Source organism: Lynx canadensis, chromosome A1 (genome assembly GCF_007474595.2).
Source record: "Lynx canadensis isolate LIC74 chromosome A1, mLynCan4.pri.v2, whole genome shotgun sequence".
NCBI classification, from domain to species: Eukaryota; Metazoa; Chordata; class Mammalia; order Carnivora; family Felidae; genus Lynx; species Lynx canadensis.
In genome coordinates, this window is record NC_044303.2 from 7,519,225 (window position 1) to 7,547,176 (window position 27,952).

At 43.7% G+C, this 27,952-nt stretch overlaps 1 protein-coding gene across 1 annotated transcript in view; it reads right to left on the minus strand.

The window, feature by feature from the left end:
* Positions 1 to 27,952, minus strand: part of FLT3 (fms related receptor tyrosine kinase 3) — a 76,657-nt gene that overhangs the window by 29,974 nt on the left and 18,731 nt on the right. Inside the window, exons 2-9 of the mRNA XM_030308360.1 lie at positions 25,096 to 25,217; positions 18,254 to 18,456; positions 15,353 to 15,468; positions 11,333 to 11,462; positions 9,537 to 9,664; positions 9,082 to 9,221; positions 8,831 to 8,984; positions 7,174 to 7,342 (exon numbers count right to left, since the gene is read on the minus strand). Coding sequence (XP_030164220.1) covers positions 7,174 to 7,342; positions 8,831 to 8,984; positions 9,082 to 9,221; positions 9,537 to 9,664; positions 11,333 to 11,462; positions 15,353 to 15,468; positions 18,254 to 18,456; positions 25,096 to 25,217 — 1,162 coding nt within the window. The remainder of the gene's footprint in view (positions 1 to 7,173; positions 7,343 to 8,830; positions 8,985 to 9,081; positions 9,222 to 9,536; positions 9,665 to 11,332; positions 11,463 to 15,352; positions 15,469 to 18,253; positions 18,457 to 25,095; positions 25,218 to 27,952) is intronic.

Genomic DNA, 27,952 nt, shown 5'->3' on the forward strand with positions numbered 1-27,952 from the left:
GGTTCCAGTATAGTGCGGGAAGTCCTGTGAGAGCAGAAGTAAAAGTTCAGATTTGAGAATTCAGAGCACGAAAAAGCAAGGGCTGTCTGAGGTAGGGAAAATGGGACAGGAGAGGGAAAAGGAAACCCGAGAGGCACCAGGAAAAAAGAACGAGCAGGTGCTGTGCGGGATATGGGAGATGAAGGAGAGAACAGAATCCCTGTTGACCCCCAACATTCAACACACACTAACTGGTAAAGCAGCTCCTGAGCCCGTGTTTATCTGATGCCAGTGTTCTGTGCCTTGATCTCCAAAGCTAGAGGGTCATTCTGACCTTGTGTAGCGATGAGGGAATTTATTGCTCTGACCCATCAAAGTGAGCATTTGACAAGTTGTTTATTTGCCTTGCTGACAAGAAGGCTGAACTAGAAAGGGGGAATTTCGTATCCTGACCTACTTCTGGGCAACAAGGAGGACATGGCTGGCGAGACAGGAGTGACGGAGGGATCGGGGAACGCCAAATTATAACACTAGGGAGGAAAGTAAATAGAGCTACCTGTGATTTCTAGACTTTTAGGAAGGCAGAGTTTAAGTGGTCCAAGAAGGGAAAGATGTGTGCTTCTTAAAGGGAGCACGTGGGGGGCGCCTGGGTGGCTCTCGGTTGAGTGTCTGACTTCCCTTCCTAAGTCTTTTGTGCTATCTTCGTGGACTACGACTTGCCATAGGATAGATGAGAGCATCTGAAATGTCCTCTTCCAGGTAGGAAAGTGGTCACATAAGTAGCCTGAACACAAAAGCAAATATCCAGGTTGTTTGAAACAGCTTGTCCTCCTCTTATGACAGTTAAACCCTAGCAATAGCAACAACCGTGTCACTGAACTCCTCTGGGAATTCCAAGGGGACTAACCAACGAGGTAACCTGGACACTCAGAGCTTCCTCCTTCCCTAGGGTTTTTCTAAAGATGACCAGCTGGCATGTGATCGCAGACCTGGAAACTGGAGTTTACGGTGAGATAATATCTTGGTGACGAAGAGGTTTTCTCACTACAACCACGAAAACGGTTTTCTCCTCTCTACAATCAAAATGCAGGTCATTTTTATTTTTCCTTCAGTGCCTAGAGGGGCGGGGCTGAGGAAGGGCAGTTTCTTTCTAGTGGCTCAGGGAGTGATTTGCTCTAAAGAATGCTTTATCAAAGGGCAAAGGATTACCAAAGTCAAATCAGCATGCAGAGAATAATAAAGCATGTGTTGGGGAACCTGAGAGCTTCTGAAAGCGGGGCTGGGGGAACGCGGCCAGGCTGGTGTTGAAATCTGATCTGTTCAAACTTTCGTTCCACGTTAAAGACAGTCAGGAGGTGGGAGAAAGGTGCTGATGATTTTATACTACTCTCTACATAATATCATGCTCGCTTTTATTTTATTTCAAGGGAGTCGGCAAGGCCTGGGGGAATATGACCATTAAAAACTAAATAGCAAAGTATGGCACATCTCATAAGGAGGGACACATTTATTTCTAAGTAACCAAAGAGAATGCTTGTATTTTTGTTTTCTTACACATTGGGTTTGAGAATCTTACGCTTTGGAAATGAGTTGGTGTCCTCATCATAACTAGTGATACGGTTAAAAACAAAGGCTTTGAAGCCAACTGTTTTTGCTGGAACCCCAACTCCGCCATGGCCCCGTGGTGTGTCATTGGGCAAGTCACTTAACCTCTCTGTACCTCAGTTTCCTCATCGGTAAAATGAAGACAGTAGTAGTATCTGGGGCGCCTGCGTGGCTCAGTCGGTTAAGCGTCCGACTTCAGCTCAGGTTACGATCTCTCGGTTCAGGGATTCGAGTCCCGCATCGGGCTCTGTGCTGATGGCTCAGAGCCTGGAGTCTGCTTTGGATTCCGTGTCTCCCTCTCTCTCTGCCTTCCCCCGCTCGCGCTCTCTCTCTCTCTCTCAAAAATAAATAAACATTAAAAAAAAAAAAAAAAAAAAAAAAGGACAGTACCAGTATCTACCTCATAGGGTTGTGGGAGGAGAATGCTCTATTAAATTTTTAAGTAGTTTTGTATAAAACATCTGTAATAGTGCCTGGCCCATAGCAAACACAACATATGCGTTAGATTTTCATTACTATGAGGCTCATGAAGTCCAGTAATCATTTTGAATAAAAAAGAAATTTAGAAACTTTATTGTGGCATATACTGTGAGAAAAATCACATTCAAACAAATTTAAAACTATGGAAAGAACAACAACAAAAGAAACCCCACTAAAGTTATGCCCATCAACAGGAGTCAGTTAAAATAAAATTGCCTAAAAAGTGGAATCCTATGTGGCCATTGAAATAATATAAATAATGGAAGACATACTTAGGACCATAGAAAGATGCCCATGATATAAATAAAAAATCAGGTTACAAATGGCACAGTTAATGCCATATGTATACAAAAACCTGTTTCTAGCAGTCCTGCTATCTTGATCTTGAGAAGAGGTCAATTAGAAAGAGTCTGAAATGTAATCTCTGGAGGTAGAACTATTGGTGTTATTTCTATTAAAAAATTTTTTTTTACATTTACTTATTAATTTTTTTTTGAGAGAGAGAGAGAGAGAGAGAGAGAGAGAGAGAGACAGAGCACAAGTGGGGGAGGGGCAGAGAGAGAAGGTGACACAGAATCCGAAGCAGGCTCCAGGCTCCGAGCTGTCAGCACAGAGCCTGATGCGGGGCTCGAACTCATGGAACTGTGAGATCATGACTTGAGCCGAAGTCGGACGCTTAACCGACTGAGCCACCCAGGCGCCCCAATTTAATTCTCAGGCAATTTCAGAAAACAGGAGTAAAGGAAGGGTATTGAGTTTGCCCTCTGTGGACAAGTAACCACCTAGTCTGTCTTTCATACAATGGAATTATGGGAATTAAACGAGATAATCCACGTAAAGGATGTGCACACTGCCTGGCATGTGGTAGGAGCTTAAAGAAGTTTCTTTCACACTCGGCAGCAGGGAAGGGGGCAGGGTTTGCTGAGGCTTTCGGTAGTTCACTGAACCCACACGTCTTTTCCCTCCTTTCTGTGGACGCTCAAGGCTCATTTCCTTCCGGGGAAAAAAAAATCCTCCCCAAGAGGCTCAATATACTTCTGCAATTATATATCATTTATCGATTTGAGAGCCCGCTTTTCTGTTAGTCTGTTCTTTTTTTTTTTTTTTTAACTTTTTTAATGTTTTATTTTTATTTTTGAGACAGAGAGAGACAGAGCATGAAAAGGGGAGGGGCAGAGAGAGAGGGAGACACAGAATCTGAAACAGGCTCCAGGCTCTGAGCGGTCAGCACAGAGCCCGATGCAGGGCTCGAACTCACGGACCGCGAGATCGTGACCTGAGCCGAAGTCGGACGCTTAACCGACTGAGCCACCCGGGTGCCCCACTGTTAGTCTGTTCTTGAGGGGGAGGGCAACTCACCACCCAGAACCCACACGACTACCACACTGCTGTTTTCCGTAAGTGCTCGGTGAATGCCTGGTGCGTGCAGAACTCAAGGCTCCTGGAACTGGAAGATTGAATGCTCCAGGACAAAGCAAGACTCGGGGATTGGGCAAGCCAAGGAGAGTCTTCCAGAAGGCACCACTCAATAATTATAACATCTTAAGTTCTGTGTTTTTTTTTTTTTTTTAACCATGAAACTGGGAAAAAGCTAAGGTAGATTCGGTGTTTATTAAGGAAGTTGATAGGGAGGAAATTATGCAAGCCAAGAGATGGACTACCCTAGGACCTCTTCTCAAGATCAAGATACCAGGACTGTTAGAAAATGATAAGTTAATAAGACGTAAACACATTTTATTATGTGCACCCTCACACTTTGGGTGTGATATTTGAGGAAGTAAATAGGAGAAACGAAGCCGTGAAGGTAGGGAAGCTGACAGACTTCTGGCATACACACTTTGACCACACCAAAGCCCTCCCGCGAGGAGGGTTATTACACGGGCCTTTCGGTTATGTCTGAAAAAAAAAACAACTCGTGTCGCTCTGTTCATAAAGTCATCGGTTGCAATATGATTACAGTGCTATGGCTCACAAACAGATTGCAGTCTGGGTAAACTGTTAAGGGAAAGGATGCTTCACTGCGCTAGTCGCTCGGCTTCTTAGTAAACTCGGAACGTTTTATAATAAAAAGTTGGAAAGGACTCGGGTCATCACGGAGTCTGCCACCTGCTATCTCAACCCAGGGCCTCGTGGGGCGAGCAAAAGACACCTAGAGCACTTGAAGCTGTGTTCAGATTTTTCGGTTGTTGTTGGTGTCGCTCAATATGTTGAGCATCTTTTTCAGGAGGGAGGGGGCTCCATTTTCCCTTTGTGCCGTGTGTTAAGTGACGCACGTGGTGAGGTGTGGTATCAGGCGCATCCTTATCACCAGCAAACGCTGTAGCTCTTCAAGAACTTTTTGAATAAGATAAATACTGAGTGGTGGGTGTTGTGGTGAGTGCCGTGGGTGTGGTGCTCACAGGGCACAGAGGAGGCCATTGACTGTTCTGGCCCGGGCTGTGCATTGCCACTCCCAGGGGTGATGACGAATTCGTTCGTTTATGAAACACACGTTGCCTGGGCAAGGTAGCGCAGAAAGATAGAGAAATGACAGAACACCGATCCTATGGAGGTTTCGCACTCACTGGTGAGATTCAACACCCAAAGAGGTTAACTATGCTACCAGCCAATTATGAATGCGAAAGGCACAGAACACCGTAAGAATCAGGATCTGTCCTGATCTATTCATTTGGCTACCTGTGCAAAAAGTCACCTCTTGGGGTCAGGGGTGCAGACTGTGGCCATGGAATGAAACGGAATGAACTCTGCCACTCGATTGGCCTGTGGCCCCTATATCAGAGACACGGTCCTCTCATCGGTGACTCTGTAAAATCTCAAGAGGTTGTGCCAGAAGCCAGCAGCACAGGAACACTTATCTCCCAGGTGCCTCTTGCCTTTGAATGTGCCCCCTCTAAATATGGGGGGCGGGGCAGAGAGAAAGAGACATCACCGTATTCATTCTTGTAGACCCTCACACCATCAAGTCCGTCAAGAAGATATCTAAGGAATATTTGAATTAAGTAGAGTTGATCCCCTCGCTCTTTGAATCAGGGTCAAAAGAGAATCCCATAGTGCTACGAGTTTCTCTGACCCCGAGTCACAATGCAAAGAAGGGAAGGGATGTGGACCCCCCTGGTACCCCTCTGAGCACGGGCCTGTGGTGGTCCATTCAACTGGGAAGACAGGGCTAACTCCCTGGCCTTCTACTCGCAAGTCTGATAATTCAGAACAAGAGCTTATGACAACAGGGTGATCCCTCTGAGGCAGTGGTTCTCAACCACGGGCAGTTTTTCCAAACCAGGGACATTTGGCAATGTCTGGAGGGAGCTGTGTTTGGCTGTCGCCAGGGGGGGGTGACGGTGCTACTGACATCCGGTGGGTGGAGGCCAGGGATGCTGCTGAACATCTACAAGGCACAGACAGCCCCCAGAACAAAGAATTATCCAGCCCAAGTCAACAGTGCTGCTTTTGAGAAACCCGGAGTCGGTGAAGTAAGTGGGTATCAGTCCGCTCACAGGTGAAAGGCTGCGTTCTTAATTGAAAAATGAGTGCTTAGGGGCGCCTGGGTGGCGCAGTCGGTTAAGCGTCCGACTTCAGCCAGGTCACGATCTCGCGGTCCGTGAGTTCCAGCCCCGCGTCGGGCTCTGGGCTGATGGCTCAGAGCCTGGAGCCTGTTTCAGATTCTGTGTCTCCCTCTCTCTCTGCCCCTCCCCCGTTCATGCTCTGTCTCTCTCTGTCCCAAAAATAAATAAACGTTGAAAAAAAAAAATTAAAAAAAAAAAAAAAAAAAAAAAGAAAAATGAGTGCTTTGAACAGTAAGGGGTTTGTCATGCAAACTCAGCGCGACAGCTCTTTTTAAACACGCCCACAAGGATCAGCTGTAACCCTTGGATCACAAGGATCATTCTGGGGTATGAAGAGTAACACATTACTTGCGAAATAGAGGAGAACCGAGGGGAAAACAACTCTAAGCTCTTCGCCCGGACCAATGCTATCCGATAGAAATATAATGCAAGCCACAGGCGTCGTTTTAAAATTTCCGGTGAGCTACGTAAAAAGTGAAAATAAGTGAAGAGGAATCACTGGTTGTCTGTAACTCCATGTATCCAAAATACTATAACTTCACCATATAATCCACATAAAAAAATGAGATTTTTTTTCAGTGTCTTTTTCACACGAAGTCTTCAAAATCTAGTGTGTATTTTACGGTTATGGCCTGTTTCCGTCCGAACCAGCCCATTTCAAGAACTCGAGAGTCATGTGTGGCTGGTAGCCGGCGTGAGGCACCACACAGAGCTAGGCCTGTGATACGCATCACCGGAGGTGACTGAAAATGTAGAATCTGGGCATTTTGCCCCAACTGGTCAGCATGTCTGGAATGGAAGCCAGGAATCCGCATTTTTAGCATTTGCCCAGATGTTTTCTACAGAAGTGGTTATGGACCCCATGCTGAGAAACAATTTACTCTAAACCACTGGCTTGCTTGAGAGATGACAGATACCTTTCAGGAACTCGGAGTCTGGCAGGAAATCATGCTACACGGGACTACATTTAAGAGCTAGGAGGTGTCGCAGCTACAGAAACTACAAGAAAAAAAAAAAAGGCGTTTTCTGTTTTCCAAAGAGGGAATGGAGAGTTTCTCCCATAAGACGATCTCGAATAGAGTTGTACAAATCCCCAGGAAAATGGGATTTTTTATCCGTAGGCTATTTCTGCACTTATTTTTTGAAAAGCTCAATCAATGCACTTATAGGCAATGTTTTGCTGTTTTTAAGGGGTTTTACTTCCTCAATCAGCTGCATATCTACCGAGGGAGATTTAGTATACTATATAGCACAATACTCTCAAATGGGAAGTAACAATCTAGTGACTCAGAAAACGCCATGGAACCATACTCAAACTAATGGGATTCTTTCTGGGTTTTTTTTTTGTGTATGTGTGTGTGGCAGGTCATGCTATTTGAACTGATTATCAGACTACTACGGTGTCCTAATCTCTGCTTTGTTTTCTTCCTCCACTTCAACGTCAACCCAATAATATACAAACTCATTATACGAAAGTGCTCTTCTGGAAGGCAACAAGGAGGCTTGCGTTAAGCCTGGCGAGCCCCTGAGCTCTTTGTTGGCTCACCTGTACCCATCATCAAGGCCACTCTGCTCACAAGGAAATGATTTTTGAGAGAAGGTCCACGTACACCTGATTTGTGGGTATGCTTTAAACCTGACAGAAAAGCAAAACTCTTCATACTGGTCAATCTCATAATCTTCACTTGATTTGGAAGCGTTTATAAATCCTTTTTCTGTAAAAAAAGAAAAAAAGGCATTTCTAAATTAGACGAGGTTCGTATGGAAACACCCTGAGAAGATACAATAACATTTTATTCATCAGTATAACGTAAGACACTCAGCTGTGGCTATGCTGCGGGTCAGATTGGACGGTCCCAGAAATGCAGGCGTCTTGTCCCCAGTCATAAGCCTGAGCTCACCCACTTCTACAGTCAAGATCCCTTTAAGGGTTAGATGGTGGGGTGACTGGGGGGCTCAGTTGGCTGAGCGTCCGACCAGCCGAGGTCATCATCTCACAGTTCGTGAGTTCGAGCTCCACACTGGGCTCTGTGCTGACGGCTTCAGAGCCTCAGTCTTCCTCTTTCTCTCTGCCCTCCCCCCCACTCAAGCTTTCTCAAGACTAAATAAACATTGAAAAAACATTTTTTAAAAAGAATTAGATGTAAATACTTGACTTTCCTCCCAAAGAAATGTATGAAACCTCCACATTTTACAGACAATTTCAAGAGACTGAAGGGCTCCCCCAGCCCAACCAAGCATGTACAACGGGAGGGATCTGCCGACAGAATCGGGACGCCCTCTACTCAGTCGCAACAGCTCTCTCAGTGAGTGACACGTTCAACATAAAAGAATCGCAGGTGCGAATAAAACAATCCAGCCAGCAGAATTGACCAGGGTTTTTTTTCTTTGAAGCGCTTCCTCATTAGTTTGGTAGGAGAATCACCCATGTCCTAGCATTTTCAGTATGGTTGGAGGCTGCCGCCTGCTATGAGACTCCTGAAGCACGGTTACTGTCACTTCCTCGACAACCCACCCACTTTCAGTGCATCTAACTGCTTGTCCCTTCTGTCATCGCCCATCACCCTGTCAGTTGGTGCTCAGAACAAGGACGGTAAAACCTGCGTTTTCGAGCATAATTCATTCCGGAAACGTGCTTGGACCCCAACGTACTTGTATATCACAGCGAATTCCCAGAACCATTGGCTCAGTTGTGATCATGTGACATTCGGCGTCAGGTACTACTCCTATCGCAAGACATCGCTCGCTTATCGAGTCAAAATTTCTTAGAAACGTTTGCTCGTCTTGCAGAACACCCCCAGAACAAGTTACTCCCAACCCAAGGTCTTACTGTATTTATGAAGCGCCTATTTTGTGTCAGGCTCTCTGCCAGGGTCTGGGACTACAAGTACGGAAGAGGTTTTTCCCGTCCTTCGGGAATTTACAGTCTATTGGTAAGTTGTGGGAAGACCGCAAACACAGATGGTCACGTCACAAGGCCAGGGCTAAGAGAGTGCTAAGACAGTGCCATTCAAGCGAGCATGGTTTAAGTGGAAAAGGAAGGGCGGAGGGAGCTTATATATGCAAAAACTATTTTAATTCAGTCGTTCTCAGCTTTCTGACACTAACATTCTACTGAAATCAGAATTTGCAGGACGTACCTCACATTCCACACTAAAGCAACTAAACGTATCAAGAAAGATTGCGCAAGCAGCCTGCATTACCTATGATGGTAACCAAAGCTGATTTACTGGGATGTTCGGAAGAGGAACAAGTGTAATGGCCAGTGTCGTTTCTTCCCACTGATGATACAAAAGCAAACAGAATCCGTATCATAGTTCTGTTTGTAGAATAGGTACTCATCTCAAAGTAGCTGCCCTAGGTTTTAATAAAACAGAGTTTGAATTTAATGACTTCAACCTGTACTATTTGGACGTCGTCTCTGCAGTTTCAGAAGGCAAACTGGTCATATTACCTCCTCCAAGGCTTTATTTTCTAATTCCCAGGTGAGTCCGAATCCATGATTCACATGAACAGCTTTGCACCTTATCCATAAGGGTTCCCCTACTTTAAGAAATAGTTGTGGCAGTGTGGTCTGCGGAGTCTGATTGAGATCTGGAAGGATGACACAACCCGAGTAAGAAAACAGAGGGATTTTTTTTTTTCCTCATTGCAAAAATACATCCTGAACATCCTCAAGAACAAAGATTTATTGTCATCTCAAATGCTACAAGCTGCTTTGACAGAAGACTCCTTTAGAGACGGTCTACCCTTTTATAAAGAAGGCAGCTGCTACAGAATCCGTAATATTCCGTGCCAAGTGGGATAAGGAACTAGGGCGGCCCTGACGTTGAGTGATCACCCAGGCGCTTGCTGTTAATGTCAGGTCGTTCCTAAATCATGGAAAAGCTCACATTCCCGTGGTCCTACCTATTGTGAACAGCTTGGTACACTTTCTGCCCAGCTCATTCCTTGCACAGCACCTTATGTCTGTTCCAAACAGTTCATGAAGTACGCTTTCCTCCCTTGTGACAACAGCTGGACTCTCCCCTTTACAGCTGCAATTAGAAAAGAATTGCCATTTGACTAAACACCTTTTAACGTTACAGACGAACGTGCAGGCGAGAAACAAAGGCAAAGGTTCCAGAGCCTGTTGAAGAAAAAGGAGCGGATGAGAAGGTGAACAAACCCGGCGCCTGGGGGGCCCAGTCGGTCAAGTGACTAACTCTTGCTTTTGGTTCCGGTCAGGATCTCCTGGTCCGTGAGATCGAGCCCCGCCCGCGGTCCAGCTCTGCGTTGACAGCATGGAGCCGGCTTGGGATTCTCTCTCTCCCTCTCTCTCTGTGTCTCTCTCTCAAAATAAATAAATAAACTTTAAAAAAAGGTAAACAAACCCAAATCTAAGGTTTCTAGTTAGTTATCTGAACCAATCAACACTGGAGAGAATGACATACATTTTTATGGAAGTTTAAATTTGGGGGGGGGGAGGGTTGGTGACCTCTTCTGTTGCTATTCTTTAGAGAGAGAGAGAGAGACAATAGAAAAAGAAGACGAAAGAGGAGGAAAAAAGACGAGAAAGAAAAGCAGGATTAGGTTTTAACACAGCCTAACAAGGTGAGCGTCTTTCCTTTGAAGCCCAAAAGAGGACAACAAGGGAGAGGGAGAGAAGGTTGCAGGTCCCAGAGTCTGCAGAGCTCAAGGAGAAGAGGAGAGGCATCACTCAGGAAGGAAGTCAGCGGGTCTACCTCCTCACCCCCACCCCTCACCCCAGCCCCTCCTCAGCCCCCCTACCCTCACCTCCTCACCCCCACCCCCTCACCCTCACCACCTCACCCTCACCCTCACCCCCTCACCCCCATCCCCTTACCCCCACCCCCTCATTCCCACCCAGTCATCCTCCCTCACCACTCCCCATCTCACCCTTCTACACCCTCACGGCCACCTTCACCCCCTCATCCTCACCCTCCTCCCCTCCCCCACCCAGCATAAAATAGACTTGGATTCCTCCCGAGAGTGTCCCCAACCGCTGCCTTGCCGGAAGCAGGGATCACTTGCAGCCTGTGTATGACCACTTTTCTCCTCCTTATCTCTTTAGTCAAGGGCATTCTTTTCTTTGTTGACACACCATTCCTTCAGGGTATTTTTTTCTTATTACAAGACAACAATAATTGGGTTCATCGTGGAAATCTTGGCAAAGACAGAAAACCCAAAGGAAAGAATTTTAACTGCCGGTATTCCTGCTGCCCTGAGATAACAACCGTTATTATTTGGTGGGTAGGTTTCCCATCTTTTTTTTTTTCCCCCCAATGCCCCTGTTACATACGTACCCACAGGTGTTCTCTTCTTTTCCTCTAGAATTTGGGATCACATCCATATCATTTGGTGACCTAATTTTTTACTTCTTTCTCCTTATACTCAGTCCCATTTTTCAATAGAATTGTTTAATAAGTTTTTGGTAGTTAAAACTGCATGACTTCTCAATTTGTGAGAACTTAGCTATGGCACATATGAAAAATGGAAGCAAACATTTATATAGTACTATCTGCCAGCCACCAATCTCCATGCTTCATGTATGTCGATTCATTAAATCTCTGTAGCATAAGGTATGTACTTTTCCAGCCCCATTCTTCTGAAGAGCCAATTTATATGCACAGTATGATGTCAACTCCATTAGAAAAAGACCAAAAGTAAAATAATAATAGCCATTATCTCCGTGCCCGTCATACCTTTCACTCTGCGAATCGCAGAAGACCCATTCCACGGTCGGTTCTGGAATGCTCTCAGATATGCAGACCAGCGCATCCTGGTGTTCCATTTTTCTAAAGTAAGGTCTCCTTAGTGTGTAAAGCAGCGTGTCTAAAGCATCATAAATTATTAAACATTTTAATATTAAAAAAAACTGTCTTAGTAGCCCCTCACGAAAAGAATTCTACATCGTTAAGAAAATATTAAGAAAAAATATTTTATACCATAGCAATGTCTTCTGCCCCCCCTCCAAATATAAACAATCATATATCCCCTCCTCACCAATCTGTTAAATTTAACTCTGGCTGAAATGCCAACTTCAATATTTAGCTAATTTCTTGGGGTATTTCATAAACCTAGAGACAACTAAAGTTAAGTAGAATGAAGCCATGTAATAATACAAATATTAATATGCACAGGAAAAAGACTAGAAATAATGTAAAGTTTGGGGTGCCTGGGTGACTCAGTCAGTTAAGCATCTGACTTGATTTCGGCTCAGGTCATGATCTCACGGTTCGTGAGATCAAGCCCTGCATAGGGTTCAGGGCTGACAGCTCAGAGCCTGCTTGGGATTCTCTCTCTCTCTCTCTCTCTCTCTCTCTCTCTCTCTCTGTCACTCCCCTGCTTGTGCTCTCTTTCTCTCTCAGAACAAAGAAATAAACATTAAAAAGAAAAGAAAAGAAATAACATAAAGCTTAAAACCCACGCTTATATAGTTTAAGACCCAAGTTTCTTCCCATGATTTTATCTAGAACCAGGCAGAAATATACTGATTTAAAAATGCAGAAATACAGCAGGATAAAGTTAGAACTGAAACAGAATTGAGAGGTTCAGTTTGGTCTCCCATTTGCTTTCGGCTATTATACTTCCCCCCCCCCCCCCCCCACTTCTGCTTCCCATAATGCTTGACATACAAACTTTCTATTCTGTGTGGATCCCTCTAGTGACAGGAATTCACTACCTCCCAAGGAAGATCAGTCCATTGTTCAACAAACCTTGTCTGTTAAAAAAGTTTTCCTGTTCTAAATCCCAATCTCTGGTCTTACATTTTGTTTAAAAATATAATTATATATATATAGAGAGAGAGAGAGAGAGAGAGAGAGAGGCAAAAGAATATATGAAGTATAAATTTCAAAGCAATTAGTCTTTATTATTAAATATAAATGCCCATAGACTGATATCCAACATAATAACTGAAATATTAATAAATATCTACTTTTCTGCTTCTCACCATCTCAACCCTAGGTAACCTTTATCCTGATTTTGTGTTTATCATTCCTGTGCTCTTAAAAATGTTTTCACCACACAGCTATGTGTCCCCAAACAATATGTTGGTTTGTTTTCTGGTTTTCAAAATATGGTATCCCTCAATAGGTCGTCTTCCACAACTTCCTTTTCTTATCCAACCTCATGTTGTTAAGATCCACCCATGGTTTTGCATGTAGCTGTACTACATTCATCTTTTACATAGTATTGCATTGGTGAATATATTACAATCGGTTATTCCATTTTCTTGCAATGGACATTTAGCTCGTGACCAATCTGTTGTGTTTACCAACAATAGTGCCAGGAACATTCTATCCATTTCTACTAAGGCAGGTGTGTACATTTCTTTACACAGGGGACCTGCTGGCTTATATGATATGAGCACAAGTTCAGCTATACACATAATGACAGTCTGTTTTCCAAAGTGGTGATACTTTACATAATTTACATTTAAATGTAATAGCTTACATGTAAATAGGACATGGGATTTCCCATTGTTCTTTTTTTTTAATATTTTTAAATGTTTTTATTTATTTTTGAGACAGAGACAGAGCCTGAGCAGGGGAGGGGCAGAGAGAGAGGGAGATACAGAATGTGAAGCAGGCTCCAGGCTCTGAGCTGTCAGCACAGAGCCCGACGTGGGGCTCAAACCCACAGACCGCGAGATCATGACCTGAGCCGAAGTCGGACGCTCAACCGACTGAGCCAGCCAGGCGCCCCTAGAGCAACTGTTTTTAAGTGTAGCTTTACTTACACATGAAAATCTTTCAGAGATTTAAAATCAGAAGCAACCATCAAGGGAGATAATTACCATCCAAAGTATTTTAACTAGTTAAGCCAGGTTCCCTGACTTATATGCCAGGAAAGTTTCCTCTACATTATACTGCAATCAGGCTTTTTTTTTTTTTTTTTTTTTTTTTTTTTTTTTTTTCAAAATATTTCCTTCTGTGTCCTAAACATTCTCAATTCCTTCGGCTGTTCAAACTTCAGAAACTCCAGTTCTTCACTATCAGGTTGTTTTGTTTTGTCAGTACGCAGCTGAAAAAAAAAATGTAGAACCGAGAAGAATAATCATCCATTAATTTCCCGGACCTACACACTCCATCGGAGGCGGCCGAGGTTTGGCTTTCCTGTTTTGTAGCAACCCAGCCTTACTTGCTGGTTACTGCTAAACCTGTGGTTCGCTAGACCCTTTCCTCTTTTTCACACTGTTGCCAAATCCTCCTCTACCAGGTTTTTTTCTTGTTGTTGTTGTTTTGAACCTCACCACCCAACAGGATGCTGAAAGCACATTACAATGAACTTGGGTAGCTGCTGTCCTATTTTTACACTGTAAATAATAGATGAAAAGAAGGTACCCTCGGGGCTCCTGGGTGGCTAAGCGGGTTGACTCTGGCTCTTGATTTTGGCTCAAGTCACAATCCCAGGGTCATGGGATGGAGCCCAGGGGCTCACTGAGTGTGGAGCCTGCTTGGGATTCTCTCTCTCTCTCTCTCTTTCTCTCTCTCTCTCTCTCTCGGGGTGCCGGGGTGGCTCAGTCAGTTAAGCATCCGACTTCGGCTCAGGTCATGATCTCACAGCTTGTGAGTTCGAGCCCCACGTCAGGCTCTGTGCGGACGGCTCGGAGCCTGGAGCCTGCTTCGGATTCTGTGTCTCCCTCTCCCTCTGCCCCTATCCTGCTTGTGCTCTCTGTCTCTCATAAATGAATAAATGTTAAAAAAAGATTTTTTTCTTTGCAATCACCAGGCCCGTGTGTAATTGGGAGAAACAAGAAGCCAGAAAGCCATGCAGGTGGTGATTGCCAACCACACAGTCGCCTCCGTAAGAACATTTGGATTGTCCCCGGCGGTTTGCGTAGTGATCTAGCATTTGTATAAATAAAGTAGCCACTAACTTCATGTGGTTATTCAAGTGCCGTTAAGACCTTGGTCCCCAGTCACACTGGCCACATTTCAAGTGTTCAACAGTCCCACGTGGCCAGTGACTAAGTTGTTAGAGCAGACACAGACCTTTCCAACATCTCAGGGAGCTCTCTTGGATGCTGCTAAGATCCTACAATCCTGTGAGGTGTGCATTTTCTTTTTTTTTTTTTTTTGAGGTGTGCATTTTTATCTCCGTTTTACAGATAAGAAATTTGAGGTTCAGAGAGATTAAGTGACCCGCCAAAGGTGGCAGTGACAGACCCAGAATAAGAACCCAGGACTTCTGACTCCAAGGTCAAGGTCGAAATGTTTCCCATTTCTTCCCTGTCAGTCAAAAAAATGGGTGGGGGAAAAGCCAAATAGAGAGTGTCCTGGTTTTTTTTTTTTTTTTTAATTATTTATTTTTGAGACAGAGAGAGACAGAGCATGAACGGGGTTGGGTCAGAGAGAGAGGGAGACACAGAATCAGAAGCAGGCTCCAGGCTCTGAGCCGTCAGCACAGAGCTCGACGCGGGGCTCGAACCCACGGACCGCGAGATCATGACCTGAGCCGAAGTCGGACGCTCAACCGACTGAGCCACGCAGGTGCCCCATAGTGTCCTGGGTTTTGAAGAGTGCTCATTCTGATAGCACGCGGACGGGTCCGTCAGAGGGTCTCAACGGGTTATGTGGATGGTCGGAGTGAGTGCAGTCATTTCAGCTACATATCGAGGGAAACCTGAATACTGTGTCCCGAGCAGCTGGCAAAAAGCTCGTGGGCTCTACACCATCCCTTCGGAATGTCGTGAATACCGAGTAGCAACGGGCACTTACTTCTTATACTCACTGTAAACAATATTGTATAATTGGTAGCTTCACTCTGAATGAAAAGTAGGTATTCTCCAGCTTGGGTTTCTGTCATTTTCAAAATGACCATGGAAACAACCCCTCTGAAAAAAAACACACACACACACACACACACACACACACACACACACACACAAGAAAGAGAACTAGTTATCTTGGAAAACGTGTGAAACTAAAATGTAACATTTCATACTGAGTCAGAAGGCGGCCTGGTGGCTCTCACATTCCATCTCCGACGGTGGCACAGGGGGCAGGCTACTCGGAGAACACAGCTTCTCACGCAGCCTGAGCCTTGTGAGTTTGACTTTGACTTTGGTTCAGTCCCTCCCTTCAGAGTGAGTGACCTCCATTCTAGCGCCTTCACTTCAGGCTTCTCCAGCCTCTTGGAGGGAAAACTCCCGTCCCAAAATGCACAGGCTTGGGGGGGACACTCCCATCAGCAATAACGGGCTATTCCCTTCGATGGCAAGCCACCCTCCACAGTCACATTGCCCAGTCACCTGGCCGCCAGTCTCAGTTCCCCATTTGCAAGCCCAGATTACCGTACAGGCAAGACGCACAGAGATAAGAAACAATGTTTTGCATGTGTCTTGCTCTAGATGATCAAGTTCAAGTGAAATCTAAGACAAGGCGTTATCCTATGGGAAGGAGGAAATCACAGATACGTAAGGATACAGAGGTCTCAGCGTTTGTGCTTTTTAACTTTTTGGATCCTTGGTAAAGATCAGTTTGGCTGGGGAGCCTTCTCTTCAAGGAAACAACTTCCGATGTGTTGTTTGGTAATACCCATTCTCATTAAAGCTTAAAATATCCTCTAGTAGTTTGTTGAGTAATGCTGGGTTTAAATTTGCACTTTCTGACCTTTTGACCCGTACTACTCAACGCTGGTCTCCCTCCAACTGTGTTAGCTGCAGCTGGGAGTTGACAGATATGCGGACTCTCAAGGCCTACTGAATCAGAATCTGCATTTTAACAAGCTCCCCAGGAAATCCAAATGCACTTGATATCAGAGACGTCCTTTCCCAGAGCTCCAAGCCGCCCTTCCCCAGAGCTCCAAGCCGCACGGCTCAAGAATACGTGTGCTTGCGTTCATAAGGACAGTAAATTCGTAGGATCCATGTTTGGTTGGAGTCTACAGGTATTTTGGCACTGTGTTTTCCTTCTCTGAACCATTCAGTCTCCTGGTGTCATTTGTGAACTCTTGTCCGTAACCCACAAAACTGTAAGAAAGCTATCAAAGCCTAGGTGTTCACGCTTTCTGGCCCTGAGTCCAGAGACACGCTTCTATAATTCTGTACCACGGAAAAGCTGTTAAATAGTTCTGGTACTAAGTTAGTTAATCCACATCAGACCCATGACCTTGGCTAACAAATGGGACCGTCTGTCCTAAAATCCAAAAAGGCAACCTCTAATGAACTGAAAAAAAAAAAAAACACAACAAACAAAACCCTACATTTTTACTTTGCGTTTTGGTCTCAATCCCGTGAGAACTGTTGTGGCATAACATTTTAAGGTTACCAGAACGTTTCTTGAAGCCAAAATTCTGCCTAAAAGAGGGCTTTGGTTTAACCCCAAGATACAAGTAACCAAAAAACAGAAGTGAGTAATACGGCCTCAAAAGAGGAAAGGAAAATGAATGTGCTCCAAGACTTAGAACCAAACTTCAGAATTATAGCTACTGTCCTAAAAATTACTTATGAGTTTGTTTGACCTTAAAGGAACAAATGCAAAAAGTTGGTACGAATCGGTCACAGATACATCCCCCCATACGTCAGGCAGGCAGGTTACCCCCTGGGGACCATGTAGGTACCACTTCCTGCACTGTTGCTGGAAACACAATGCCTCCTCTACACCATGGGACCCCAGAACACCCTCAAGAACGAGAGAGAAAAGCAGCTTTAGAATTATTAAGTGGGCATTCAAATGGCTTGTGCCTCTTTCTTCCTGCCCCTATCTGGGATCATCCACAGGGGCTGGGACAGCAGAGGGCAGCAATCGGCAGAGTTAGATACAAACTTGGCCATTAAATCACAATTCTTGGCTGAGGTGTCTTTTTCTAGATCATGAGACCAATATTCCTCGCACACGGATCCATTTCTTACTAAAACACTTTGTGACTGTCGCCCGTCATTGCAATTCTGCTCATCAGACTATGAAAGAAAACAGATTAAAACCAAATGTTCTTTCCCCCAAGCATTCCCCAAAAAGCAGCTTCTGACTACTTTAAGGAGAGCGAAAAGTTTCTAACATTTTACCTCTCAGACAAGATCCGATTAAAAAACTAAGACATCCTAAAAAATCCCAAATAGTCTTCCCCTATTTGTTGTACATTTTTCCAGCCATTCACTGCCTTCTTAAGCCCTAACTATATCTGTGTATCTATATGTCATTTTTTAAGTTGACCGGCTTTTTTTTTTTTTTTTAGAGTAAATCTACATTTACAGAAAAATTGAGCGGAGAGTACAGAGAGATCCCACTTATGTCCTCCCCACGCAGTTTTCACTATTATTAACATCTTGCATAGGTGTGGTATATTCGTTACAACTGGTGACCCAACACGGGTACTCACTCAAGGTCATAGTTAACATTAGAACTCACTTTCTGTGTGGTACATCCTATAGGTCTGACAGCTATTTAATGCCAGGTATCCATGTCCTAACTGTATTTTTAGTTCAGCATTTCTCTGGAGATAAAGAGTTATAATGGATATGGATAGAAATTTGAAAAGAAACGCCGTCTGAACCACATTCTGCGGCCAGAATGTTTTCCTCCAAAAATCCTTGTGGGGGCACATTCCCCAACCCGCCCTCTCTCCCCCCCTCCCCCTCTCCCCCCCTCCCTCTCCCCCCCCTCCTCCAGCCCAGTTACCTGTTTTGTAAATCAAAGTGTGGCTGGCAATTCAGCGAGCTGTGCTTAAAGACCCAGAGACAGGAAATGTTCCCTGGGGTGTTGACCAGGACTTGCAGTGTGATGGATGCAGATATGTCCACTTCCACAGTGGCCGCTCCATAAACCACCTCTGTGCTCTCGGGTTTCAAGGCACACCCAAGGTCTTCTTCGGGTTCTGATGCCTGAGTGGAAACAACGTGAATTGACTACAAGGGCACGTTTGATGCATCCTCTTCTTGGCTGGAACCTTTCTTTTTTCTTGAATGTTTTTATTTCTTTTTGAGAAAGAGAGAGAGAAAGACAGAGCACGAGCGGGGGTGGGGGGCAGAGTGAGAGAGAGAGAGAGAGAGGGAGACACAGACTCCGAAGCAGGCTCCAGGCTCGGAGCTGTCAGCACGGAGCCCGAGGCGGGGCCTGAACTCAGGGACTGCGAGATCAGGACCTGAGCTGAAGTCTGAGGCTTAAGCGACTGAGCCACCCGGGCGCCCCTGACTGGGACCTTTATCAAGGAGGTCGACACCGGAGAACATGTCACTGACCGAAAATCCTATTATTCACAATTCTCTATAGAAAAGATAGGTAACTTTAGGCTGCATTTCTAATATATTTGACACACTGTTGGGAGTTGAATTGTGTCCCCCTAAAATTCCTATGTTGAATCTTAAGCCCCACTGCTTCACAATGTGACCTTATCCAAAATAAGGCCTTTCCACAGGCGATCAAGCTAAAACGAGGCCATTTGGATGGGCTCTAATCCAGTGTGCCTGGCGTGCTGACAGGAAGGGGCAATTTGAAGGAAACACGCACCCGGAAGCACGCCATGTGAAAGTGACGATAGTGGGGCACGTGGGGGGCTCAGTAGGTAGCGTCCGACTCTTGATTCTGGCTCGGGGCATGATCTCACAGTTCATGAGTCCGAGCCCTGTGTACGGAGCCTGCTTGGGATTCTCTCTCTCCCTTTCTCTGCCCCTCCCCTGCTCTCTCTCTCTCTCTCAAAATAAATCAATAAACTTAAAAAAAAAAAGAGAGAGAAAAGAAAATGAAGATAGAGCTCTACCGGCCAAGGAGAAAGGCCTGGAACAGAGCCTTCAGAAGGGACCAACCCTGAGGATGTCTCGATTTCACACTTCTAGGCTGCTCTAGCAAACTAATATACAAACAATAGTCACAAAATTCGTAATAGGCGGGTAACTGTGTTTGTGATTATTGGTATGTTGATAAGAATCTACATGGCAATGGCAAATTGGTATCTGTGTTAGAAGGAACTTAAAAACTTAAAAACCAAAATATTTTCTGGGCCGATTCCCACCCCTCCACCCCCCACCTTGGCTCACTGCCACCACCATACTTCTTGGTGGCTTTAAGTAACTGAGGTTATGTTGAGAGGAAGGTGTGATAGCAACTTCTGTCTCGGGACCCTTCACCTGTCACTCTCCTAACACCCAGCACAGCACGCCCACGCACACATGTGCATGCAGGCAGGCACACACACACACACACACACACACACACACACACACAAGCTTCTTCAGGTGAAGAGCAGGGTAGGTAGGTCTTCTGCTACTGATCACAAGCCATACTTCTGGCTTTCTGTATTCATTTATTCAGCAAGTAACGGGTAAGTTCATGTACTCAATATCTGATAAGTGCTAGACCATCTACTGGGCACTATGGGACTAGGAAGAAAAGACATTGATTTTGTCCTTAAGGGTTTCAAGTCTAGTAGGAAGGAATAACTAAAACACCAGGTGAAATATAATGTGCCCCATGAAAAGACACCAACTACTTTGATGGGGGCGCCTGGGTGGCTCAGTCGGATAAGCATCTGACTTCAGCTCAGGTCATGATCTCGCGGTTCGTGGGTTCGAGCCCCGCGTTGGGCTCTGTGCTGACAGCTCAGAGTCTGGAGCCTGCTTGGGATTCTATGCCTCTCTCTCTCCCGGTCCCTCCCCCCACTTGCACTCCATCTCTCTCTGCCTCTCAAAAAGAAATAAACATTAAAAAAAAGGATACCTACTACTTTGAAAGGGAAATCTGAGGGGCACTTGGGTGGCTCAGTCAGTTGAGCATCCGACTTTGGCTCAGGTCATGATCTCCAGGTTCGTGGGTTTGAGCCCCGTGTCAGGCTCTGTGCTGACAGTTCAGAGCCTGGAGCCTGCTTCAGATTCTGGGTCTCCCTCTCTCTCTGCCCCTCCCCTGCTCGCACTCTGTTCTCTCTCTCTCTCTCAAAAATAAATAAACATTAACAAAAAATCTTAAAAAAAAAAAAAAAAGAAAGGTAAATTTGAGTGCTCTGGAACTTTGGAGAAGAGACAGGTAACTTCCAAGCTGGGATGGGGGTGGTGGGGATGCTTCACTGAAATCCAGAAATTGAGCTGGGTCTTCTTTTTTTTTTAATATTTTTTTTATTTTCTGAGAGAGAGAGAGAGAGAGAGAGTGCGTGCAGGGGAGGGGCAGGGAGAGAGAGGGAGACACAGAATCCAAAGCAGGCTCCACGGCCCGGAGCTTGACTTGGGGCTCAAACTCACAAACAATGAGATCATGGCCTGAGCGGTAGTCAGACGTTTAACTGACTAAGCCACCCAGGCCCCCCCCTTAAAAAAAATTTTTTTAATGTTTTATTTATTTTCGAGCTGGGTCTTAAAAGACAGGCACAGAATAAAGTAAAAACAAAACAAAACAAAATAAAAAAACCTGACGTGCTGGAAGAAAATATTTGCAACACAGACTACAAATAAATCCCCCTAATTTATAAAGAATTTTTTTGACAATGAGGGATGCAGGACCAAAACACAAAAGAAAAATGGGAGAAAGAACTGAATAGACAGTTCACCAAAGACAGATATAAAGACTTGCCCTTGAACATATGAAAAAAATGTTCAAACTCAATTATAATTAGAAAATATAAATTAAAACAACACTGAGGGGCGCCTGGGTGGTTCAATTGGTTAAGCGTCCGACTCTTGGTTTCAGCTCAGCTCATGATCTCACGGTTCTTAAGTTCGAGCCCCATGTCAGGCTCCATGCTGCCAGTACAGAGTCTGCTTGGGATTCTTTCTCTCTCGCTCTCTCTCTGCCCCTCCCCTGCTCACATTCTCTCTCTGAAAATAAATAAATAAACTTAAAAACAACAACAACAACAACACTGAGATACTACTTATCTGTCAATCTGCCAAAAATTTTGAAGTATGACCACACGTTTTGTTGGTGAGGTTGGGAGGAAGCAGCTATTCTATACATTTCTGGAGGAATGCACGCTAGTACAACCCTTCTGGGGAGCATCTGGCAATAGCTAATACAACTATGTGTGCTTGGGGCACCTCGGTGGCTCAGTCGGTAAAGTGTCCTACTCTTGATTTCAGCTCAGGTCATGATCTCGTGGTTCATGAGTTCGAGTCCCATATCAGGCTCTGCACTGACAGTGTGGAGCCTGCTTGGGATTCTCTGTCTCTTATCTCTGTGCCCTGCACTCCCTCGTGCTCTCTCTCTCTCTCTTCCTCTCTCTCAAAGATAAATAAATAAACTTAAAGAAAAGAAAAATATTATGTTGGATACTATAAAGTTAAAGACAAAAAGAATTGTACACAAAGGCTGTATTCGCGTTAGTAATTCTGTGTCTCACTGGGGTGTGGGTTAGCAATTCTGAAATCAGGTTACCTATATACTAGGTTTACATAAGTCATTTATTATAGATAATTAGAACCAGGTTTCTTACTATCGAAGAACGAAGTACAAAATTGGAAAGAAGAAAAGGTTGAATAAACCCTTTGCTGAATTGAAAGCAGAGCTATCAGCATGATTTCTGGTGGTATATACATAGATAGGTAAATAGATAGATGCAGAGATGATAGAGAGATAAATAGTGTGTGTGGGGGGGGCGGGGGGAGTAGTGTAAGTATATACATTGCCTAGAGGCAATGACGTCCCAATAGCAATGAGCACACCCAACTCTCAGACCTTGGTTTCTAAACACCATTCTCCAGTGTTTTGGAGAGATTTTTAGAGAAATGGCTAATTCCAGGGCTGAACTGTCCTGCAGCCCTGGAAAGTAAGGAAGTGCTTGAGAAAACAAGGGAATGTGTTGAAATGACACAGAAGTCAATATGAAGTAGCTCCCAATGGCCTAAGTTGGACAAATCTGAATACCATAATAAAAATGACAGTCTCAGGTCATAACTCATAGAATCAAATAAATATCTCTGAGTCCATATTGATATGAATAAATTGAATAGAAAGAAGAGATAGCTCTTCTTCACAGAATTCCACTTTGTAAATGTAGACGGAAGGGGGGAAAAAGAGAATCACCCTTAGGCAAACATCACAGTAAAACTGTTGTGGCAAGATCCCCAATGGGTGCTAAAATCAGTAGGTGAAAATTGGAGGAGAAACCGGATATTTGCATCTTCCCCCAGATACTTGTTAATTACAAAGAAAACAAACAGTAACTCTGCAGTGGAGAAACCCAGAACCCACACCACATTCATCTTCAAACAGAAATGATAAATGATGACTTTAAACAATTAAGTGGGTTGTGGGAACAGTAAAATCATCTTACTTTGGTTCTAGGATATATTGGTAACACAGCTAAGGATGTAGCTGCCTATTTATTCGAGTTACATTGGCACATTATGTCTACTAGAGTGCTTGGTTATTCAGAACGTGCCCGAACTGTAAGATTCCCAGAAAGATGTCTCATCTGGGGCACCTGGGTGGCACGGTTGGTTAAGCCCCTGACTTCGGCTCAGGTCATGATCTCACGGCTTGTGAGTTCGAGCCCCACATCGGGCTCTGTGCTGACAGCTCGGAGCCTGGAGCCTGTTTCAGATTCTGTGTCTCCCTCTCTCTGACCCTCCCCTGCTCACGCTCTGTCACTCTCTCTCTCTCAAAAATAAATAAACTTTAAAAGAAAGAAAGAAAGAAAGAAAGAAAGAAAGAAAGAAAGAAAGAAAGAAAGATGTCTCATCTGAGCAGTGTGAACTGTGGATGAAATCTAAACCATTATTTTCAAAAATGCTGCTACCCTAATAATCCACTTCACATTAAAGTAGGAAAATACCCAAAAAGAGCAGCTTCAGCTTCAAGGAGGTAAAAGCTGTGCAGACATCTTTGCAGCATCTAGGATTTGCAGGATTGTCTGTGAAACGCTGTTTGAGAGCTATGAGGTCTTAATCCAATCCTGAATATTGCATACGCATACAATTTATACTGCATGAAAAAAATAATGCAGGGCTTACTACTAGGAACCAAGACCCATTATTAGCTTTTCTTGAAGACTGTATTTTATAAGAAAACACTGAAACGTAAGCAGCTATTTTCTTAAGTTGAAAAGACAATAAAAGTTTAAAACATCATGGCAAATAATATTAACATTTTTTTGTCCACACGGAAATCCTGTGTATGCAAAATGTCATTATTAATAAGCAATATGTTATGATGCCAATTTCTGTTAAAAATCTGACATAAAAAATCATGTTTTAAATCAGAAGTTTTATTTATTTATTTATTTATTTATTTATTTTTAATGTTTGTTTATTTTTGAGACAGAGAGAGACAGAGCATGAACGGGGGAGGGTCAGAGAGAGAGGGAGACACAGAATCTGAAGCAGGCTCCAGGCTCTGAGCTATCAGCCCAGAGCCTGACGCCGGGCTCGAACTCACAAGCCATGAGATCAGGACCTGAGCCGGAGTCGGACGCTTAACCGACTGAGCCACCCAGGCGCCCCCAGAAGTTTTATATTCTTATAAAATTCACACTATTTTTAAAATTTGAGAATATTTTTGCTATCTCTGGTTTTAGGGGGGTGGGGAGTGAAGTTCAGGGCGTCGTGTTATGTGTTTAGGTATTACACCCATGAAAAAGAAAGCAGTGACTACCCATCGGCATGAATCCTTCACTGAAAATGTTCACGGAATCGGCTAAGGTATGCTCCCTTTTTGCCGTATGTTTCTAATATTTTGAAATATTTTCAGTCCTCTGTTATTTAAGCTTCCTTCCTCTGAGTAAATACCTAAGCTGTTATACGAACTGCTTGGAGGAGAAGGGTGATGAAGAACAAAGGTGGAACCCGACGGAGCCAGAGTCGGATAATAGAGCAATCTCATGTCAGCTTAATGGGAAGTCACTGAAGGGTCCAAGCCAGGCAGTGAAGGATGTAGCTGTGCCTCAGAAAGAACAGTCTGGCAGCCCTGTCTGAGATGAACTCTAGAAGGAAGAAGTCCCTTGCGATATCATTGGGATTATGGGGGAGATACTGAGGGCTTGAATTCTGGAAGTGGCTGTGGGACCAGAGAATAGGAGGAGATTAAGTGAGAGCTAGCAAAGCAAGGAAATTGACAAGACTTGGTAACTGACCGAATGTGAAGGTAAGGGAGAGGAAGCAGCCCAAAACGATGCTGACCTTTCAAGCCTGGGAACTAGACAGGGCCAGAAACAGAAATCAGTTAACACAAGCATATGAGCAGGTTTGGGGAAGTAGAGATGAAATAAAATAGATAGGTAGATTTTAATGAGCAAACGGAAAACCCATTTTAACCATAACCAGGAGGCAGTTGGAAATTAGGGGCTCAGGTTTGAGGGAGAAGCTTGGGTTCTCTTCAAGGAGAAAGGGCAATTTCTGTTGCTTATTCATGCTCAGCATTGGTGTCCTTCCTGAATTCAAACCCGAGAGAATGTGATCTGGATGGAATGGAGTGCATATGAGTACATAATATACTTCCAAACACAGAAAGAAAAACCCATATGGCCATGGTAGGCCTCAACAGCTTACAAAGTATGGTCTCTAGAGAAAATAGCTAAAGTTAGAATTTTAACATTACTTTACCATGGGATACGATGATGATATCCCCAGTGATGAATCATTGTTCTTATGATTGATTAAAACACACTTGATCACAGGCAGATCTTGATTTGTAATAGTCTCAAATATCATTGCTGAAAAAACAACTGTAAAACAAAATAAAGACAAGGATGTTGATAACACGCACACCTTGAAAAGAAAGTATGTATTCATTGTACAACAAAACAACAAAACAAAATTAATCTGGCAAAGGTGGCCAACGGGAAAGTACATATGAAATACAACTTCATCAAAATCAAGTCTCACTATGAATCAGGGGCAGGGGTACTTGGAGCAGTGCTGTCTTCTAGAAGGTTCTGCAATGATAGAAATAGTCTTTGTGCCGTCCAATGTGATATTGACCATGTGAAATAAGCATAGTGGCTGCTAAGAATTTGAAGTAAGGGTAGTGCCCTGAGGAACTGCTTATTTGCATGCAAGCAATTTCTTCTTCTTTACGGATGCTTGTGAAATGTTTCCTTTGTGCCCTAAAAGTTTTAGAATTATGTGCCTTACGGACAGTCTATTTTCATCCGTCGTGCAAGATGCTCAGGGGGCCTTTTCAATCCAGAAACTCATATTCTTCTCTTAGGAAAAGTTTTTTGAACTATTTCTTTGATTCTTTCTCTCTCCTTCACTTTCTGTTCTCCTATCATTTGGATGTTTTCCCCCAAATGATTGACGATCCTGGACAGTGTGCTCATATATAAGAATGAAGTCTGACTTGCTGTCCCATCGTCTCTGTATGGTTATTTTTAGGTTTTCTCCTAGGCTAATCAGATTCCCCAGGGGAGACTCCTCTCTCGTGTCAGCAGCCCAAGTTCTGGGAGCCTGCTGTTAGCAATTTATACTCGTGTGGGGGTCCTGCAGTGGAAATCGGGTTACTTTTCAGCTTTCTCATCCTCTATCTTATGATTCAGCTTTCTTCATGCGTTTTAAAGCTTTCTAAATTTTATTTTCTGCCTCTCCAGAAAATAAGTTTATGTCTTTAAAAAAAACCAAAACTGTTGGGGAAAGTGGGTGATGGGCATGGAGGAGGGCACCTGTTGGGATGAGCACTGGGTGTTGCCTGGAAACCAATTTGACAATAAATATCGTATTAAAAAAAACCAAAACCGTCATTTGGGGGGCCTGGGTGGTTCAGTCGGTTAAACGTCCGACTCTTGATTTCGGCTCGGGTCACGATCACACAGTTCGTGGGATCGAGCGGTGTGTTGGCCTCGGTAATGACACTGCAGGTCCTGCTTGGGATCCTCGGTCTCCCTCTCTCTCCGCCCCTCCCCTGCTCCCGAGTGCGCACACTCTCTCTCTGTCTCGCGCTCTCTCTCTCAAAATAAATAAACTTAAGATAAGATAAGATAAAATAAAATGGTATTTCTTTAGTATCAACTTCTGGAAGTGGAATTAGTGGATTAAAGGATATAAACATACTTAAATGGTTCTTGGAATGCATCGCCATTTGGTTTTCCAAAGGTGCCATACCAATTTACACAGCTACATGTAAGGTGTGCATTGAATAGTTTTACTACAATCACATTAGCATTTAGTCATTATGTACTTTTTAATTCCCTTAATATAGCTCCTAGTCTTTTTCCCCCCTTTTTCTTTTTTTTTAAAAAAAAGTCTCTAGACCCAACATGGGGCTCGAACCCAGGACCCCGAGATCAAGCGTTGCATGTTCTTCCATCTGAGCCAGTCAGGTGCCCCAACCCTAGTCTTTTAAGGGAAATCAAATGAGCACAGCTGCAAGGGATAGGGGAAAACGAAACAAAATTAGAGAATTCAAGACCTTTCCCTGCTCTATGCTATTCCCTAGTGGTTTTTGCCCCTCCCTACTCTTTTTTCAAATAGTTTTATTCAGTATAATTAATATACAATAAGCTGAACATATTTAGAATGCATAATTTGGTAAGTTTTGACATAAATACATATCTATCTGTAAAACCATCGCCACAGTCAAGTTTCTGTGCCCCCAAAAGTTGCCACGTGCCTCTCTGTAATCCCTCCCTCCTACTCACCCCACAGCCACATACCAAGCAACCTCTGATCTCCTTTCTGTCACTATAGATTAGCTTGAATTTTCCAGGATTTCATATAAATGGAATCACATAGTACGACATTTCTGGTTTTGTCTGGCTTCTATCAGCACGTATTATTTTTAGATTCATCCCTATTGTAGCAGTATATCGGTTGCTCATGCCTTTTAACTGATGGGTAGTAGTCTATTATATAGATATAACACAATATTTGAATTCATTTACCTGTTGACAGAATTTAAATTGTTTCCACTTTTAGCCTCTTACAAATAAAGCTGCTATGAATATTTGTATGAAAGTCTTGGCATGGACATATGCTTTTATTTTTCTTGACTAAATACCAAGGATTGGAGTACCCAAGTCATATGGGAGGGAGGTGTCTATGTAACTTTCTCGTGCCAAACTGCTCTCCAAAGAGGTTGTATCATTTTATATCCCTATTGTCATTGTATGGGGATTCCAGCTGTGGAATTCACATCCTCACCAACACTTGGTATGATGGGAATTTGTAATTTTAGCCATTGTACTAGGTATATGATATCTCATTGTGGTTTTAACATTTATTTTCCTACTAATGATGTTCAGTATCCTTTCAGATGCTTATATGACATACTTTACATTCTTTGGCAGTGTTTCTGTCCACATATTTTGTCCAATTCAAGCCTTTTAAAACTGGGTTGCTTATTTTCTTATTATTGTTTTGATAGTTTTTTCCTCCTAGTTTTATTATGTTACTGTCAACATGTAACATTGTATAAGGTTAAGGTATACAATTGCATCCCCAGAATTTATTTTATAACTGGAGG